The sequence below is a fragment of the Oncorhynchus clarkii genome, chromosome 12, assembly GCF_045791955.1.
Source record: "Oncorhynchus clarkii lewisi isolate Uvic-CL-2024 chromosome 12, UVic_Ocla_1.0, whole genome shotgun sequence".
Classification (NCBI taxonomy): Eukaryota; Metazoa; Chordata; class Actinopteri; order Salmoniformes; family Salmonidae; genus Oncorhynchus; species Oncorhynchus clarkii.
This window is the reverse complement of record NC_092158.1, coordinates 6,756,183-6,776,702: the sequence shown is the minus strand read 5'-3', so window position 1 is coordinate 6,776,702 and position 20,520 is coordinate 6,756,183. Positions and strand designations below refer to the sequence as shown.

General features: G+C 44.2%; 1 protein-coding gene across 1 annotated transcript in view; it reads left to right on the top strand.

Annotated features, from left to right (window-relative positions):
* The window catches only part of LOC139422664 (methyl-CpG-binding domain protein 2-like), a 272,964-nt gene that overhangs the window by 9,199 nt on the left and 243,245 nt on the right, over nt 1-20,520 (top strand). Inside the window, exon 2 of the mRNA XM_071173840.1 lies at nt 18,426-18,588. Coding sequence (XP_071029941.1) covers nt 18,426-18,588 — 163 coding nt within the window. The remainder of the gene's footprint in view (nt 1-18,425; nt 18,589-20,520) is intronic.

Here is a 20,520-nt window from a genome sequence, read left to right as displayed (position 1 = left end):
AGTTATCATTACTCAGTACTGGTACCCCTTGTATATAGCCTAGTTATCATTACTCAGTACTGGTACCCCTTGTATATAGCCTAGTTATCATTACTCAGTACTGGTACCCTGTGTATATAGCCTAGTTATCATTACTCAGTACTGGTACCCCTTGTATATAGCCTAGTTATCATTACTCAGTACTGGTACCCCTTGTATATAGCCTAGTTATCATTACTCAGTACTGGTACCCCTTGTATATAGCCTAGTTATCATTACTCAGTACTGGTACTCTGTGTATATAGCCTAGTACAGTACCCTGTGTATATAGCCTAGTTATCATTACTCAGTACTGGTACCCCTTGTATATAGCCTAGTTATCATTACTCAGTACTGGTACCCTGTGTATATAGCCTAGTTATCATTACTCAGTACTGGTACCCCTTGTATATAGCCTAGTTATCATTACTCAGTACTGGTACCCTGTGTATATAGCCTAGTTATCATTACTCAGTACTGGTACCCCTTGTATATAGCCTAGTTATCATTACTCAGTACTGGTACCCTGTGTATATAGCCTAGTTATCATTACTCAGTACTGGTACCCCTTGTATATAGCCTAGTTATCATTACTCAGTACTGGTACTCTGTGTATATAGCCTAGTTATCATTACTCAGTACTGGTACCCTGTGTATATAGCCTAGTTATCATTACTCAGTACTGGTACCCTGTGTATATAGACTAGTTATCATTACTCAGTACTGGTACTCTGTGTATATAGCCTAGTTATCATTACTCAGTACTGGTACTCTGTGTATATAGCCTAGTTATCATTACTCAGTACTGGTACCCCTTGTATATAGCCTAGTTATCATTACTCAGTACTGGTACCCCTTGTATATAGCCTAGTTATCATTACTCAGTACTGGTACCCTGTGTATATAGCCTAGTTATCATTACTCAGTACTGGTACCCCTTGTATATAGCCTAGTTATCATTAGTCAGTACTGGTACCCCTTGTATATAGCCTAGTTATCATTACTCAGTACTGGTACCCCTTGTATATAGCCTAGTTATCATTACTCAGTACTGGTACTCTGTGTATATAGCCTAGTTATCATTACTCAGTACTGGTACTCTGTGTATATAGCCTAGTTATCATTACTCAGTACTGGTACCCTGTGTATATAGCCTAGTTATCATTACTCAGTACTGGTACCCCTTGTATATAGCCTAGTTATCATTACTCAGTACTGGTACCCCTTGTATATAGCCTAGTTATCATTACTCAGTACTGGTACCCCTTGTATATAGCCTAGTTATCATTACTCATTATGTATTTCACTGTTAGTTTACACCAGTGGAGGTTCCTCAGTGAATTTCATAAAAATAAAAAGAGTGAAACATTAAAGTTTGCTTATTCAGATACAACATTTGTTCATGTTGGCAGATAATTATTTAAAACATTGTTTTGCAATGAAGTTCTACAGTAGCCTCAACAGCACTCTGTAGGGTAGCACCATGGTGTAGCCGGAGGACAGCTAGCTTCCGTCCTCCTCTGGGTACATTGACTTCCAGTTGAAGTCGGAAGTTTCCATACACCTTAGCCAAATACATTTCAACTCAGGTTTTCGCAATTCCTGACATTTAATCCTAGTATAAGTTAGGATCACCACTTTAATTTAAGAATGTGAAATGTCAGAATAATAGTAGAGAGAAGGATTTATTTCAGCTTTTATTTATTTCATCACATTCCCAGTGGGTCAGAAGTTTACATACACTCAATTAGTATTTGGTAGCATTGCCTTTAAATTGTTTAACTTGGGTCAAACGTTTCGGGTAGCCTTCCACAAGCTTCCCACAATAAGTTGGGTGAATTTTGGCCCATTCCTCCTGACAGAGCTGGTGTAACTGAGTCAGGTTTGTAGGCCTCTTTGCTCACACACGCTTTTTCAGTTCTGCCCACACATTTTCTATGAGATTGAGGTCAGGGCTTTGTGATGGCCACTCCAATACCTTGACTTTGTTGTCCTTAAGCCATTTTGCCACAACTTTGGAAGTATGCTTGGGGTCATTGTCCATTTGGAAGACCCAATTGCAACCAAGCTTTAACTTGTCTTGAGATGTTTCTTCAATATATCCACATCATTTTCCTCCCTCATGTTGCCATCTATTTTGTGAAGTGCACCAGTCCCTACTGCAGCAAAGCACCCCCACAACATGATGCGGCCACCCCCGTGCTTCACGGTTGGGATGGTGTTCTTCGGCTTGCAAGCCTCCTCCTTTTTCCTCCAAACATAATGATGGTCATTATGGACAAACAGTTCTAGTTTTGTTTCATCAGACCAGGGGACATTTCTCCAAAAAGTACAATCTATGTCCCCATGTGCAGTTGCAAACCGTAGTCTGGCTTTTAATGGCGGGTTTGGAGCAGTGGCTTCTTCCTTGTTGAGCGGCCTTTCAGGTTATGTCGATATAGGACTCGTTTTACTGTGGCTATAGATACTTTTGTACCTGTTTCCTCCAGCATCTTCACAATGTCCTTTGCTGTTGTTCTGTGATTGATTTGCACTTTTCGCACCAAAGTACGTTCATCTCTAGAACACAGAACGCGTCTCCTTCCTTAGCGGTATGACGGCTGCGTGGTCCCATGGTGTTTATACTTGTGTACAATTGTTTGTACAGATGAAGGTGGTACCTTCAGGCGTTTGGAAATTGCTCCCAATGATGAACCAGACTTGTGGAGGTCTACACATTTTTTTCTGGGGTCAGAAGCTTCTAGAGCCATGACATCATTTTCTGGAATATTCCAAGCTGTTTAAAGGCACAGTCAACTTCGTGTATGTAAACTTCTGACCCACTGGAATTGTGATACAGTGAATTACAAGTGAAGTAATCTGTCTGTCAACAATTGTTCAGAAAAATTAACCTAGGTGTAAGTAAACTTCAACTGTAAATTCAAAACCTGGGAGGCTTATGGTTCTCACCCCCTTCCATAGACTTACACAGTAATTATGACAACTTCCGGAGGACGTCCTCCAACCTATCAGAGCTCTTGCAGTGTGAACTGACGTTGTCCACTCAATCAAAGCATTAGAGACAGAAAAATAACACCTCGCCACCCGCCAAATGTGGGTATTGCTCGTTAAGAATGTCTATTTCACCAGCCATGTTGGCGGGTGGTCAATTTGCTCTACAGCGCGTTACGTTTGTGAATAAAAATAGTCAGTCAAGTACGTGCGTGTTGCAATTTGTTGCTGCAGTAGCTGTTTTCAAAGTATGTTTACTGTTTTGTTTCATAGCTGCTGATCGCACAAAGCAATAGGAATCCTATATCTCTGTGCACAGACATGAAAGTTGTTGGTCTAATTGTTCGAAAGTCTGCAAAGTTAGACATTGTCCTTGTGTCTCACACACGGTGACTCGAGTGGTAACCTATCGCCCTTAAAGGGGGTAGCTGAAAATTTTTTGTCTCATCTCATATTTTGGTTATAAGACTCAGGTTATAATTAAAAAAAAATGAAATGTAGCAATATACCACATTACTTTATAATAATAAATGTTTTAAGAAACGTTGCAAAGCATTGTCATCCTTTTGTTTTTGCTATGTAATTATGGAGAATTATTTATGGGGGCTGGTAAAAAAAATCTGAGTAGTAGATATTTTCATCTACCTGCCACAGTGGCTGGTGGACCAACAAGTACATTTTAGACCGAGAATAGAGAACGAATCTAGTACTGAAAGCATAGACTTCAGCTAGCTAGCACTGCAGTGCATAACACAGCTATTTTCAGGTCTCTCCAGAGATGTTAGTTCGGGTTCAAGTCCGGGCTCTGGCTGGGCAACTCAAGGACATTCAGAGACTTGTCCCGAATCCACTCCTGCGTTGTCTTGGCTGTGTGCTTAGGGTTGTTGTGCTGTTGGAAGGTGAACCTTCACCCCCAGTCTGAGGTCCTTAGTAGGTTTTCATCAAAGATCTCTCTGTACTTTGCTCTGTTCAGCTTTCCCTCGATCCTGACTAGTTTCCAAGTCCATTGCTGCTGAAAAACATCCCCACAGCATGCTGCCACCACCATGCCTCACCGTAGGGATGGTGCCAGGTTTCCTCCAGACGTGACGCTTTGCATTCAGGCCAAAGAGTTCAATCTTGTTTCTGATGGACTGAGAGTCCTTTAGGTGCCTTTTGGCAAACTCTAACTCGGCTGTCATGTGCCTTTTACTGAGGAGTGGCTTCCGTCTGGCCACTACCATAAAGGCCTGATTGGTGGAGTGGTGCAGAGATGGTTGTCTTTCTGGAGTGACCATTGGGTTCTTGGGCACCTCCCCGACCAAGGCCCTTCTCCCCCGATTGCTCAATTTGGCCCGGGGCCAGCTCTAGGAAGAGTCTTGGTGGTTCCAAACGTCTTCCATTTAAGAATGATGGAGGTCACTGTGTTCTTGGGGACCTTCAATGCTGCAGAAATGTTTTGGTACCCTTCCCCAGATCTGTGCCTCGACACAATCCTGTCTCAGAGCTCTACATACAATTCCTTCGACCTCACGGCTTGGTTTTTGCTCTGACATGCACTGTCAACTGTGGGACCTTATATAGACATGTGTGTGCCTTTCCAAATCATGTCCAATCAATTGAATTTACCGCAGGTGGTCTCCAATCAAGTTGTAGAAATATCTCAAGGATGATCAATGGAAACAGGATGCACCTGTCGAGTCTCATAGCAAAGAGTCTGAGTTCTTATGTAAATATGGTATTTCTGTTTCTCCTTTTTTATACATTTACAAGAATTTTGACAAACCTGTTTTTGCTTTGTCATTATGGGGTATTGTGTGTAGACTGAAGAGGAATTTTATTTATTTGATACATTTTAGAATAAGGCAGAAACGTAACAAAATATGGGAAAGGGGTCTGAATACTTTCTGAATGCACTGTACCTAGGTAGCGAATACAGCTAGCTAGTTTAGCCTACTTTAGCTAGCTGGCCATGTTAGCTAGCTGGCCATGTTAGCTAGCTGGCCATGTTAGCTAGCTGGCCATGTTAGCTAGCTGGCCATGTTAGCTAGCCGGCCATGTTAGCTAGCTGGCCATGTTAGCTAGCTGGCCATGTAGTCTGTGTTTAGTGGTTATTGTATGAAAGTTTGGCTTGGAAAGGTTTTTCTGCTTGGTCACAGACAGCTGTTGTCTTGTGCACTGAAGTCCACAAGCGAAGGGAAAAGGTGAGAGGAGGAGAGAGCGTAGATGCGAGAAGGAATTATATATTTATACACACAACGATCAACGTGATCATGCTGTTTGTATGTGGCTGCTATTAAAGTGAACTGTGTTTGCTGGTGATCAGGGGTGTATTCATTCTGTCGATTCTGTTGAAAAACGTTTCTTAAAAGTAAGCAAACGGAACGAAACGGGGATAAACACACCCTCAATGTGTCCAATAGAAACGTTTGTTTTTTTCAACTGTTGGACTCATGATTCCCCCCTAGATCAGCTAGACACAGTCAACAGTGTGCAAGGCGGTATTGAATGTGTCACTGTCGGTCACATTGATTCGACCTAGTCTTTCTCTCCACCTGTGTGCACTTGTGTTGTGAACTTTCCTTCGTAGGCTAGGTTGTAGCAACCTCCTGATTTTTTTATTTTTTATACGGAAAATTAAAGTATCATGTAGTATCCTCTATGGATGTTACATTGAACTGGGTGAATATGAATGACAGTCATCCAATATGCTGTAACAGTAGTAAGGCCGTGCTCAATAAAAAAACTAGACTCGTCCTCCCCTTTAATTGGCACCGACCGCCACTCGTCCACACCTGTTGTTTACGAAGCATGTGACAAATTACATTTGGATTTGATTTGAACACGCAACACCCATATAACACTGACATTGTCTACGTTGGTTTTCTGTCGATTAGGCCTTGGTCCTGGTGCTGCAAAATGCTGGGACTTTCGTCTGCCTTTACCACTGATTATCAATGTAGGCCTAAATCTGCCATTTTATCTGTTCACACAACAAGTCCATTGTTAGTCAGTCTGCTCAAGCAGAAGAGTTGAGGGGGACGTAGCAGAGAGAGAGTCGCCACGGCCATTTTGAAGAGACAACTCTATGCGAGTGTGAAAACCCAGCTGTGTGGTGGCGACTGAAACGAAGGGCTAACTGTGCTAGCGAGCGCTGGCTGGGTTCAGGTTGGTTCACTCACCTCAGTGGATTGTCCAGGCTGTACTGAACTGTACTGTAGCTTAGAGCCACGGTGCAGTTCACTGATCCTCACAACCCACTCTCTCTCTCTCTCTCTCTCTCTCTGCTCGGCACAGCGCTAAGCTACTGACCTACATGTCACTGTGTGCTGTCTGTCTGCCTGACTGGCGTGCTAGCTAGGTAACGGCTGCATCTTTAAAGGAGTACAGTAGAGTTCAGTACAATAGACTACAGGACAATATGCTGTACTCTTCTGTATTGGACTGTACTGTGCTGTGATCTACTCACTACACTGTACTGTGATCTACTATCAAATTTGTGAGAACATACGTCTTTGATAGGTTCAGGTTTGGTCCGGTCCGTCTGTTTACGTTAACGTCAAGGCCAGGGTGGACTGTCCAAATTTCAACTGCTTTACAACGTCCATGGACATCCGGTGTCAGTCGTGATCAGTGGGTGAGGATGCTGGGTACAGTAAATGGAAAGAGAGGGGGCTCATGGGTAGGTGTGAGGGGGGAGAGAGGGGGGGGGGAGGCAGGCAGGGAGAGAGGGGGAGACAGGCAGAGAGAGGGGTTGTCCTTACTCAGACTGTTTTTACACTCTTGGTTGGACCACCAGACAACAGAAAGAAAAAACAGTTATGAGCTGAATATAACAGTATACCAGTGGAAGGGAAGACAGTAGCAGGAGACAGTTATGAGCTGAATATAACAGTATACCAGTGGAAGGGAAGACAGTAGCAGGAGACAGTTATGAGCTGAATATAACAGTATACCAGTGGAAGGGAAGACAGTTATGAGCTGAATATAACAGTATACCAGTGGAAGGGAAGACAGTAGCAGGAGACAGTTATGAGCTGAATATAACAGTATACCAGTGGAAGGGAAGACAGTTATGAGCTGAATATAACAGTATACCAGTGGACAAGAGGATGACAGTATACCAGTAGCAGGAGACAGTTATGAGCTGAATATAACAGTATACCAGTGGAAGGGAAGACAGTTATGAGCTGAATATAGCAGTATACCAGTGGAAGGGAAGACAGTAGCAGGAGACAGTTATGAGCTCAATATAACAGTATACCAGTGGAAGGGAAGACAGTAGCAGGAGACAGTTATGAGCTGAATATAACAGTATACCAGTGGAAGGGAAGACAGTTATGAGCTGATTATAACAGTATACCAGTGGAAGGGAAGACAGTTATGAGCTGAATATAACAGTATAGCAGTGGAAGGGAAGACAGTAGCAGGAGACCCAACTGTGGTTTGTGACTATTATGATTTCACATTGTAGCCAATTCAGGTGCTGTTATTCCGTTATGGATTTTTTTCCAATTTGGGAACGGAATTATGAGTTTTAATCACTTCATAAACACAATTTATATCAGTAAAATTACGAACTAATTGGTATGTCTACCATTATTTGTTACCTCTGTGAACTTTCATGATTCTCCCTCATGAGGGAGAGAAATTAGACAATATCTTAAAAGATATGTGGGTTTTTTGGTAACGGAATTACAAGGCAATATTTCTTAAATTTACAGAATATAACACATTTCTCCACAACAAAATCTAAGTGTTGATATTAGTTGGCAGGGGTCTCTACGTCAATATTATTGTGTTTTGATGTATTTCTGATACCCTTTTGAAGACTTTTTCTGGTAGATGTTTACTAAGACCCCCCCCCCTTTCCAGAAATCAAAGCCATTTCTCACGTCACATTTTTTGTTGATGAAAAATGTTAAATCTTCATTTCCTCAAAATATAGGCTATTAGCTTTCATTTGACTTTGAATTCGATATGATCCTACGAACTTCTCGTTGGTGCTCGTGCGGTTTTTCAGATGGACATACGCTATACCTCCATTCTGGGGTTGAGCGAGGGGATCGATGGGAAGGAACGCCAGGTAACGTGGAGTACGTCAGTAGGAAATGCGATCACTTCAGTGGAATTAATTACACCATAATGATCTTTCTCTTCCACACATGCTTTTGTGCGCTGCTTCCCTCTCATCTGTCTCCATGTTGGTATATTTCAGTATCGGTGTCTCTCTGTCTCTCCTATCACTTCAATTCAATTCAAGGGGCTTTATTGGCATGGGAAACATATGTTAACATTGCCAAAGCAAGGGAAATAGATAATAAACAAAAGTGAAATAAACAATACAAATTAACTGTAAACATTACACTCACAAAAGTTCCAAATGAATAAAGAAATTACAAATGTCATATTATATATATATATATATATACAGTGTTGTAACAATGTACAAATAGTCAAAGTACAAAAGGGAAAATAAATGTATTTACAATGGTGTTTGTTCTTCACTGGTTGACCCTTTCTTGTGGCAACAGGTCACACATCTTGCTGCTGTGATGGCACACTGTGGTATTTCACCCAGTAGATATGGGAGTTTATCAAAATCGGGTGTCTGGCTCTCCGTTAGTCTCTCCTATCTCCGTTAGTCTCTCCTATCTCTGGTAGTCTCTCCTATCTCTGTTAGTCTGCCTGTCTGTCTTGTCTGTCTGTGTCCCTGCCTGCAACCCAGCTGGTGCGAAGCGGGCTGTCAGCAGTGAGACAAAAGGGTGTGGGTCGGAAAAGGGCTGTGGTTACACTGGGGGAGGGGGGGAGCAAGCATGCCGTGAAAGTGTGCCCCCTGCCCTTCACTCACTTCACTTAGCTGCTCTCACAACTACACACAGAGTCTGCCGCCAGGCAGGCAGACAGACTGATAGCTAGGCAGGCAGACAAATAGCCAGGCAGGTAGGCAGATAGCCACCCTGAGCTGGTGTCAACGCCCAGGGAGAAGCCCAGGGAGAAGTATTGAGGCTACTCTCTCACTCCATCTGCTCTGTTTCTCTGCTCCTCTTTTCCATTTTCACAGCCACTTTGCTGTGTAACTTACTGGCACACATGCACATTAGCATGATAGCTAAGCTAACTATGGGGAAACAGGCATACATGCACATTAGCATGATAGCTAAGCTAACTATGGGGAAACAGGCCTACATGCTGAGAACGGTCACTGATATTTCACAGGTCTGTCTAGGACTTTGACATTTGAAGGGATTTCTGGTCTTCTTTGTTCCTTCAAGCCTGCTATGGTTTCTCTGGTCCACATTACATGAAGAAAGCTAACCAATGTGGAATTCCACACCCTCAACGTCTCTCACTAGTGAGCCGTGTGGTAGAGACAGATAGTCACTCTGTTCCACACCCTCAACCCCTCTCACTAGTGAGCCGTGTGGTAGAGAGGTAGTCAGTCTGAGACTGGGTTAGGGTGTGTTTGTGTCTTGGTGAGTTTCTCTGAAAGGCGTTGTTATGTGGAGGGGTGAGTTCTCTCTGGCTCGGCTTTGACTCATCGCTGAGTCACCTACTCACTCTCCCCTGAACCAAGTCACGGTCACACACTCATCTGTGTCTTTCCGACCGCTGGTCACAGAGGTGGATCTCCATAGCATTGAGACACAGAGCTCGGCGCTCGTTCCGTCTGCATATGAGAGGAGCTGAGCTAGATGGAGGAGGTTGTCAACCCGCACCGACTGTTTTCAACACTCTCTCAGTTTGCCTGACGCTGGGCATATACACAGCACGCCTTTTAAAATCTTAACGGGTTTCGATTTCATTTCCTTCTCTCAAGTTTTTCGTTTCATCTATCCTCAACCCCAGGATGTTGCTGCTCACTTTACATCATGGTTTCCTTGTTGATCCTATCCTGAGTTTCTCGGTTGTCGTAGTTTCTCGGTTGTGTAGGAAATAAATGCCTGAACAGTGAGCTGCTTCATTAGTGCGTTACAGGTACGTACAGTGCCTTGCGAAAGTATTCGGCCCCCTTGAACTTTGCGACCTTTTGCCACATTTCAGGCTTCAAACATAAAGATATAAAACTGTATTTTTTTGTGAAGAATCAACAACAAGTGGGACGCAATCATGAAGTGGAACGACATTTATTGGATATTTAAAACTTTTTTAACAAATCAAAAACTGAAAAATTGTGCGTGCAAAATTATTCAGCCCCTTTACTTTCAGTGCAGCAAACTCTCTCCGGAAGTTCAGTGAGGATCTCTGAATGATCCAATGTTGACCTAAATGACTAATGATGATAAATACAATCCACCTGTGTGTAATCAAGTCTCCGTATAAATGCACCTGCACTGTGATAGTCTCAGAGGTCCGTTAAAAGCGCAGAGAGCATCATGAAGAACAAGGAACACACCAGGCAGGTCCGAGATACTGTTGTGAAGAAGTTTAAAGCCGGATTTGGATACAAAAAGATTTCCCAAGCTTTAAACATCCCAAGGAGCACTGTGCAAGCGATAATATTGAAATGGAAGGAGTATCAGACCACTGCAAATCTACCAAGACCTGGCCGTCCCTCTAAACTTTCAGCTCATACAAGGAGAAGACTGATCAGAGATGCAGCCAAGAGGCCCATGATCACTCTGGATGAACTGCAGAGATCGACAGCTGAGGTGGGAGACTCTGTCCATAGGACAACAATCAGTCGTATATTGCACAAATCTGGCCTTTATGGAAGAGTGGCAAGAAGAAAGACATTTCTTAAAGATATCCATAAAAAGTGTTGTTTAAAGTTTGCCACAAGCCACCTGGGAGACACACCAAACATGTGTAAGAAAGTGCTCTGGTCAGATGAAACCAAAATTGAACTTTTTGGCAACAATGCAAAACGTTATGTTTGGCGTAAAAGCAACACAGCTGAACACACCATCCCCACTGTCAAACATGGTGGTGGCAGCATCATGGTTTGGGCCTGCTTTTCTTCAGCAGGGACAGGGAAGATGGTTAAAATTGATGGGAAGATGGATGGAGCCAAATACAGGACCATTCTGGAAGAAAACCTGATGGAGTCTGCAAAAGACCTGAGACTGGGACGGAGATTTGTCTTCCAACAAGACAATGATCCAAAACATAAAGCAAAATCTACAATGGAATGGTTCAAAAATAAACATATCCAGGTGTTAGAATGGCCAAGTCAAAGTCCAGACCTGAATCCAATCGAGAATCTGTGGAAAGAACTGAAAACTGCTGTTCACAAATGCTCTCCATCCAACCTCACTGAGCTCGAGCTGTTTTACAGCTGTAATCGCAGCAAAAGGTGGCACTACAAAGTATTAACTTAAGGGGGCTGAGTAATTTTGCACGCCCAATTTTTCAGTTTTTGATTTGTTAAAAAAGTTTGAAATATCCAATAAATGTCGTTCCACTTCATGATTGTGTCCCACTTGTTGTTGATTCTTCACAAAAAAATGCAGTTTTATATCTTTATGTTTGAAGCCTGAAATGTGGCAATAGGTTGCAAAGTTCAAGGGGGCCGAATACTTTCGCAAGGCACTGTAGGCCTTAGCGGTTTGTTGGCACCGTTGGGCCTTAGCGGTTTGTTGGCACCGTTGGGCCTTAGCGGTTTGTTGGCACCGTTGGGCCTTAGCGGTTTGTTGGCACCGTTGGGCCTTAGCGGTTTGTTGGCACCGTTGGGCCTTAGCGGTTTGTTGGCACCGTTGGGCCTTAACGGTTTGTTGGCACCGTTGGGCCTTAGCGGTTTGTTGGCACCGTTGGGCCTTAACGGTTTGTTGGCACCGTTGGGCCTTAGCGGTTTGTTGGCACCGTTGGGCCTTAGCGGTTTGTTGGCACCGTTGGGCCTTAGCGGTTTGTTGGCACCGTTGGGCCTTAGCGGTTTGTTGGCACCGTTGGGCCTTAGCGGTTTGTTGGCACCGTTGGGCCTTAGCGGTTTGTTGGCACCGTTGGGCCTTAGCGGTTTGTTGGCACCGTTGGGCCTTAGCGGTTTGTTGGCACCGTTGGGCCTTAGCGGTTTGTTGGCATCGTTGGGCCTTAGCGGTTTGTTGGCACCGTTGGTCACCGTTAATGTATTGTTTAGTATTCACATGCTGAAACCCCCCACTGTACACTACACCCCTTAAACTCAACTCTGGACCTCAGCCATTGTGTTATTGTCCCCCTCTAATCAGGGACTGATTTAGACTAGAGGTCGACCGATTATGATTTTTCAATGCCGATACCGATTATTGGAGGACCAGAAAAAGCCGATACCGATTATTTGAGGACCAGAAAAAGCCGATACCGATTAATTGAGGCTAAATTGATTTTATCGATGTATTATATTAAGTTAAAATATGTGTTCATTCAGTATTGTTGTAATTGTCATGATTACAAATACATTTTTTTTTTTAAATCGGCCGATTAATCGGTATCGGCTTTTTTTGGTCCTCCAATAATCTGTATCGGTATCGGCGTTTAAAAATCATAATCGGTCGACCTCTAGTCTAAATCAGTCCCTGATTAAAGGGGAACAATAACACAATGGCTGAGGTCCAGAGTTGAGTTTGAGGGGTGTAGTGTACAGTGGGGGTTTTAGCGTGTGAATCTTGGCGGGGCAAACAGATGCCTCCAAAGCCACAATACTAAACAATACATTCATTGAACTATAACGGTGACCAACGGTGCCAACAAACTGTTAAGGCCTACGTCCCTGTCCCAACAGCAGAGCTTTATTTTTTAGCACCATGGAGTGAATCCTCACCACCGCTACACCTCGTCTGGCAGCGAAACAGTTCATTCAGACTCATTTACTGCCTTTAAAAAAAAACAAACAAATGTGGTTTTTACGGACAATTGAGATGTACAAACTACGGCGTAACAATGAGTGGATAAGTGGCATTCCGTAATTTAGATTAAGACATTCATGAGCGAGCTAACTATTTGTTCAGCACTTTTGAATTGTACAGCGGCAGAATTCAGGACATGGGCCGTTCTTACAGTGTTCTCCCTGTACACCAAGTCAGAACCGTAGGCTAAATAAAGAGGGCATATAAACAGATAATGAAAGCTCTTACGATATTCAAATATGTTATTTCTCTAAAACAGGTTATAGACTACATGTGTACCACCAAGTCAGAACAGTAGGATAAATAAAGAGGGCATATAAACAGATAATGAAAGCTCTTACGATTTTCGAAGATGTAGTCTATAACCTGTTTTAGAGAAATAACATGTGTACCACCAAGTCAGAACTGTAGGATAAATAAAGAGGGCATATAAACAGATCATGAAAGCTCTTACGATATTCGAAGATGTTATTTCTCTAAAACAGGTTATAGACTACATGTGTACCAACAAGTCAGAACAGTAGGCTAAGTTATGAGGGAGAAAAGAACCAAATCATAAAATCTGACATTCTCTGGATTTATGGTGCTTTCAAGACAACTGGGAACTCGTGGGAAAAACAAGGTCAAATCATGATGTTAGTGATCATCAGGTCGGAGCTCTAGAAAGAGGCCAGAGTTCCTGACTTGGTATTCCGAGTTGGATGACCGTTCAACATGTATTTTTCCAGTCGGAGCTAGTCCTAGTTGTCTTTAACTCAATGAAGTCTGAGATTTCCGAGTTTCCAGTTGTTTTGAATGCGGCAGAAGTCATTCTGGATTGACAACATGGCCAATATATTCATTTTTTGGGGCCCATTGGTGTTGCATGTGAATGTTTATCCTTTTTAAATTTAGAAAAGAGACCCTTAAACCCAGACTTGGACCACACACCCACTCCACTGAATAGCAGGGGAAGCAAAATAGTGATTGCTTTGCAATGCTTGCAGTTAGCCACTGATTCCTTCTAAACCACTCATTGTTGAATTTGTGATTTCCAACTTGTTGTGTAATGTTTGTGTCCAATGGCTGATAAGCACCGATACATTTTATCTATAATTTCTCTTCATACGACAAGGTTTGAAAAGGATTTGCCAGTAGATTGTCGACGTGATTCATGATGATGACATCTTGCTAGCTGGAAATCTTGAAGGTATGATGTTGACATGATCAGTCCAATCAAAGCTACGGTAGATATAACGTGATGTGACATCATTTTATCTGTGGCCAATGACCTTGAGCCTTGGATGGGCACTGACAGAACAGTGAGTCAATCACTGCGCAATTAGAGAAGATTACCAACCCTTACGCTCTCTGTCTTTTTTCTGCTGGCTGCCGCACCACCACAGAAAGCACTGAGTTAGACTAAAACACCTGCATTACTCAAGAAAACAAAAAAGAGACCATGTTTGTATGCGGCTTTATTAACTCAAAAATATCTATTTTTTTCCACATTGTTTTACGTGACACGTATTTAATGCCAAAATAACATACAAAACAGGTTCTGCACAAACTGCCCTTAATGACGGGTCGTCACTGGTAGTGTATACCTGGCATAAGTGATAGTCTTGAGTCACACAACGTTAAGGTTTTAAGCTTTGGGTACACGGTGATGAGGAACGGACCAAAACAGCGGGTGGTCGTCTGTACAATAGTCAGAACACTAACAGAAAATGTCATTTCATATTCTAGTCACTGTCTGCCTTTTGGCTCCGGGTGTTGTCTACTGTGTGAGCCAGCTGTTTAAAATGACTCTATTGTAGGCTTAGGTCTGAAGAGGAAATAGCATAGGTTATGGTAGGGCTGCACTATTTGGACAAAATATGTAATTGCTACCTCCCCCCAGATGTTACAATTATGAATTGAGATTTTAAACGCTGTGGGTGAAAACCATGTCTGAAATGACCAAGTTAAAACAAGTGTCAGGGTAGAGAAAATCACTTCTAAAATGAGATCATATCAATGAATACATACTGTGCTAACTGAATACAAAACCAAATGAATCTAATCTATTTCAACATTGTTATAGGCTGCATATGATAATACATATTAATAGACATGCTTGCTTTCGAGGCAAGCAACACTGAACCATGCGTGAGAGCACCAGCTGTTCCGTACGACTGTGTGATCTCGCTCTCTGTAGCTGAGATGAGTAAGACCTTTAAACAGGTTAACATTCACAAGGCCGCTGGGCCAGACGGATTACCAGGACGCATACTCAGGGCATGTGCTGACCAACTGGCAGGTTTCTTCACTGACATTTTCAACCTCTCCCTGACCCAGTCTGTAATACCTACATGTTTCAAGCAGACCACCATAGTCCCTGTGCCCAAGGACACAAAGGTAACCTGTCTAGACCACGCTCAGCGGTCTAAGGCACTACATCTCAGTGCTAGAGGCGTCACTACAGACACCTTGGTTCGAATCCAGGCTGTATCACAACCGGTCATGATTGGGAGTCCCGTAGGGCTGCGCACAATTGGCCAAGCGTCGTCCGGGTTTGGGCAGTGTAGGCTGTCATTGTAAATAAGAATTTGTTCTTAACTGACTTGCCTAGTTAAATTAAGGTAAAATAAATGACTATCGCCCCGTAGCCATGAACGTCTTTGAAATGCTGGTCATGGCTCACATCAACACCATCATCCCAGACAGCCTGGACCCACTCCAACAGATCCACAGATGATGCAATCTCTCTATTGCACTCCACACTGCCCTTTCCCAACTGAATAGGAGGAACACCTATGTGAGAATGCTTTCCAAAGATTGTTATAACTAACCCAAGATAGAATGTGAATGTCTCCTTCATTAGTGTTGTTGTTATTAGACTGTGAATGTCTCCTTCATTAGTGTTGTTATTATTAGACTGTGAATGTCTCCTTCATTAGTGTTGTTATTATTAGACTGTGAATGTCTCCTTCATTAGTGTTGTTATTATTAGACTGTGAATGTCTCCTTCATTAGTGTTGTTGTTATTAGACTGTGAATGTCTCCTTCATTAGTGTTGTTGTTATTAGACTGTGAATGCCTCTTTCATCAGTGTTGTTATTAGACTGTGAATGTCTCATTCATTAGTGTTGTTGTTATTAGACTGTGAATGTCTCATTCATCAGTGTTGTTGTTATTAGACTGTGAATGCCTCAGCCTGTCGTTTCCAATGTGAACAAATTAGTTATAGTGGGCAGAACCAGGAGAGGGGCAGAGCCGAGCGCGAGCTAGCGAGATCCTATTGATGCCTTCTAGCATGTATTTGCATTTTTACGTTAGGAAAAACTTATGAGGTATTGTTGCTGGGTTGTGATGCTGGGTTTGACCTGGGTTATGATGCTAGATTATGATGCTGGGTTTGACCTGGGTTATGATGCTAGATTATGATGCTGGGTTTGACCTGGGTTATGATGCTAGATTATGATGCTGGGTTTGACCTGGGTTATGATGCTAGATTATGATGCTGGGTTTGACCTGGGTTATGATGCTGGGTTTGACCTGGGTTATGTTGCTGGGTTGTGATGCTGGGTTTGACCTGGGTTATGATGCTGGGTTTGACCTGGGTTATGATGCTGGGTTTGACCTGGGTTATGTTGCTGGGTTGTGATGCTGGGTTTGACCTGGGCTATGTTGCTGGGTTGTGATGCTGGGTTTGACCTGGGTTATGATGCTGGGTTATGATGCTGGGTTTGACCAGGGTTATGTTGCTGGGTTATGATGCTGGGTTTGACCTGGGTTATGTTGCTGGGTTGTGATGCTGGGTTTGACCTGGGTTATGATGCTGGGTTATGATGCTGGGTTTGACCAGGGTTATGTTGCTGGGTTATGTTGCTGGGTTATGTTGCTGGGTTATGATGCTGGGTTTGACCTGGGTTATGTTGCTGGGTTATGATGCTGGGTTTGACCTGGGTTATGATGCTGGGTTATGATGCTGGGTTTGACCTGGGTTATGTTGCTGGGTTGTGATGCTGGGTTTGACCTGGGCTATGTTGCTGGGTTGTGATGCTGGGTTTGACCTGGGTTATGATGCTGGGTTATGATGCTGGGTTTGACCAGGGTTATGTTGCTGGGTTATGATGCTGGGTTATGTTGCTGGGTTATGATGCTGGGTTTGACCTGGGTTATGTTGCTGGGTTATGTTGCTGGGTTGTGATTCTGGGTTTGACCTGGGTTATATTGCTGGGTTATGTTGCTGGGTTGTGATTCTGGATTTGACCTGGGTTATATTGCTGGGTTGTGATTCTGGGTTTGACCTGGGTTATATTGCTGGGTTATGTTGCTGGGTTGTGATTCTGGGTTTGACCTGGGTTATATTGCTGGGCTATGTTGCTGGGTTGTGATTCTGGGTTTGACCTGGGTTATATTGCTGGGTTATGTTGCTGGGTTGTGATTCTGGGTTTGACCTGGGTTATATTGCTGGGCTATGTTGCTGGGTTGTGATTCTGGGTTTGACCTGGGTTATATTGCTGGGTTGTGTTTCTGGGTTTGACCTGGGTTATATTGCTGGGTTATGTTGCTGGGTTGTGATTCTGGGTTTGACCTGGGTTATATTGCTGGGCTATGTTGCTGGGTTGTGATTCTGGGTTTGACCTGGGTTATATTGCTGGGTTATGTTGCTGGGTTGTGATTCTGGGTTTGACCTGGGTTATATTGCTGGGTTATGTTGCTGGGTTTGACCTGGGTTATATTGCTGGGTTGTGATGCTGGGTTTGACCTGGGTTGTGATGCTGGGTTTAACCTGGGTTATATTGCTGGGTCATGTTGCTGGGTTGTGATGCTGGGTTATATTGCTGGGTTATGTTGCTGGCTTGTGATGCTGGGTTTGACCTGGGTTATATTGCTGGGTTATGTTGCTGGGTTGTGATGCTGGGTTTGACCTGGGTTATATTGCTGGGTTATGTTGCTGGGTTGTGAAGATGGGTTTGACTTGGGTTATGTTGCTGAGTTATTTATGCTGGGTTTGACCTGGGTTATATTGCTGGGTTGTGATGCTGGTTTTGACCTGGGTTGTGATGCTGGGTTTGACCTGGGTTGTGATGCTGGGTTTGACCTGGGTTATGTTGCTGGGTTATGATGCTGGGTTTGACCAGGGTTATGATGCTGGGTTATGATGCTGGGTTTGACCGGGGTTATGTTGCTGGGTTGTGATGATGGGTTTGACCTGGGTTGTGATGCTGGTTTTGACCTGGGTTATATTGCTGGGTTATGTTGCTGGGTTGTGATGCTGGGTTATATTGCTGGGTTATGTTGCTGGGTTGTGATGCTGGGTTTGACCTGGGTTATATTGCTGGGTTGTGATTCTGGGTTTGACCTGGGTTATATTGCTGGGTTATGATGCTGGGTTTGACCAGGGTTATGATGCTGGGTTTGACCAGGGTTATGATGCTGGGTTTGACCAGGGTTATGTTGCTGGGTTTGACCAGGGCTATGTTGCTGGGTTTGACCTGGGTTCTGTTGCTGGGTTGTGATGCCATGCTGGGTTTGCTGTTGTTGTCAATGATCTACTGCTGTTGTTGTTTGTGTTGTTTGTAATCTGTTGTCATTTGTGATCTAATGCTCTTGTTGTTGTTGTTTGTCTTTCCTCTCCCCCCTCAGTCCAAAAGGGAAGAAGTTCCGGAGCAAACCCCAGCTGTCCCGTTACCTAGGCAACACGGTAGACCTGGGATGTTTCGACTTCCGAACTGGCAAAATGATGATGCCCAGCAAGCTGCAGAAGAACAAACAGAGGCTACGGAATGAGAACCTCACCATCAACAAGGTACAGGTTCGCCTCGGCTGCACATCAGGGTCCTGCTGTTCACTGCATTCTAACAATGGCCAATGGTATTTATTTAGTCTTTATTTTAGCAGGGAGTCATTATGAGACCAAGGTCTCTTTTTACAGAAGATTATTCTCAGTTCCTTACAAGTCTCAGCCCTGTGCTAGCAGTGGATCTGTCTAGTCTCAGCCCTGTGCTAGCAGTGGATCAGTCTAGACTCAGCCCTGTGCTAGCAGTGGATCTGTCTAGACTCAGCCCTGTGCTAGCAGTGGATCAGTCTAGACTCAGCCCTGTGCTAGCAGTGGATCTGTCTAGTCTCAGCCCTGTGCTAGCAGTGGATCAGTCTAGTCTCAGCCCTGTGCTAGCAGTTGATCTGTCTAGTCTCAGCCCTGTGCTAGCAGTGGATCTGTCTAGTCTCAGCCCTGTGTTAGCAGTGGATCAGTCTAGTCTCAGCCCTGTGCTAGCAGTGGATCTGTCTAGTCTCAGCCCTGTGTTAGCAGTGGATCAGTCTAGTCTCAGCCCTGTGCTAGCAGTGGATCTGTCTAGTCTCAGCCCTGTGCTAGCAGTGGATCAGTCTAGACTCAGCCCTGTGCTAGCAGTGGATCTGTCTAGACTCAGCCCTGTGCTAGCAGTGGATCAGTCTAGTCTCAGAAGTGCTAGCAGTGGATCAGTCTAGTATCAGCCCTGTGCTAGCAGTGGATATGTCTAGTCTCAGCCCTGTGCTAGCAGTGGATCTGTCTAGTCTCAGCCCTGTGTTAGCAGTGGATCAGTCTAGTCTCAGCCCTGTGCTAGCAGTGGATCAGTCTAGACTCAGCCCTGTGTTATCAGTGGATCAGTCTAGTCTCAGCCCTGTGTTAGCAGTGGATCAGTCTAGTCTCAGCCCTGTGCTAGCAGTGGATCAGTCTAGACTCAGCCCTGTGCTAGCAGTGGATCAGTCTAGTCTCAGCCCTGTGCTAGCAGTGGATCAGTCTAGACTCAGCCCTGTGTTAGCAGTGGATCAGTCTAGTCTCAGCCCTGTGCTAGCAGTGGATCAGTCTAGACTCAGCCCTGTGTTAGCAGTGGATCAGTCTAGTCTCAGCCCTGTGCTAGCAGTGGATTAGTCTAGTCTCAGCCCTGTGCTAGCAGTGGATCTGTCTAGTCTCAGCCCTGTGCTAGCAGTGGATCAGTCTAGTCTCAGCCCTGTGTTAGCAGTGCATCAGTCTAGTCTCAGCCCTGTGTTAGCAGTGGATCAGTCTAGTCTCAGCCATGTGTTAGCAGTGGATCAGTCTAGTCTCAGCCCTGTGCTAGCAGTGGATCAGTCTAGACTCAGCCCTGTGTTAGCAGTGGATCAGTCTAGTCTCAGCCCTGTGCTAGCAGTGGATCAGTCTAGACTCAGCCCTGTGTTAGCAGTGGATCAGTCTAGTCTCAGCCCTGTGTTAGCAGTGGATCAGTCTAGTCTCAGCCATGTGTTAGCAGTGGATCAGTCTAGTCTCAGCCCTGTGCTAGCAGTGGATCAGTCTAGTCTCAGCCCTGTGTTAGCAGTGGATCAGTCTAGTCTCAGCCCTGTGCTAGCAGTGGATCAGTCTAGACTCAGCCCTGTGTTAGCAGTGGATCAGTCTAGTCTCAGCCCTGTGCTAGCAGTGGATCAGTCTAGTTTCAGCCCTGTGCTAGCAGTGGATCAGTCTAGTCTCAGCCCTGTGCTAGCAGTGGATCAGTCTAGACTCAGCCCTGTGCTAGCAGTGGATCAGTCTAGACTCAGCCCTGTGCTAGCAGTGGATCAGTCTAGTCTCAGCCCTGTGCTAGCGGTGGATCAGTCTAGACTCAGCCCTGTGCTAGCAGTGGATCAGTCTAGTCTCAGCCCTGTGCTAGCAGTGGATCAGTCTAGACTCAGCCCTGTGTTAGCAGTGGATCAGTCTAGTCTCAGCCCTGTTCTAGCAGGAGTTTTCATGTCT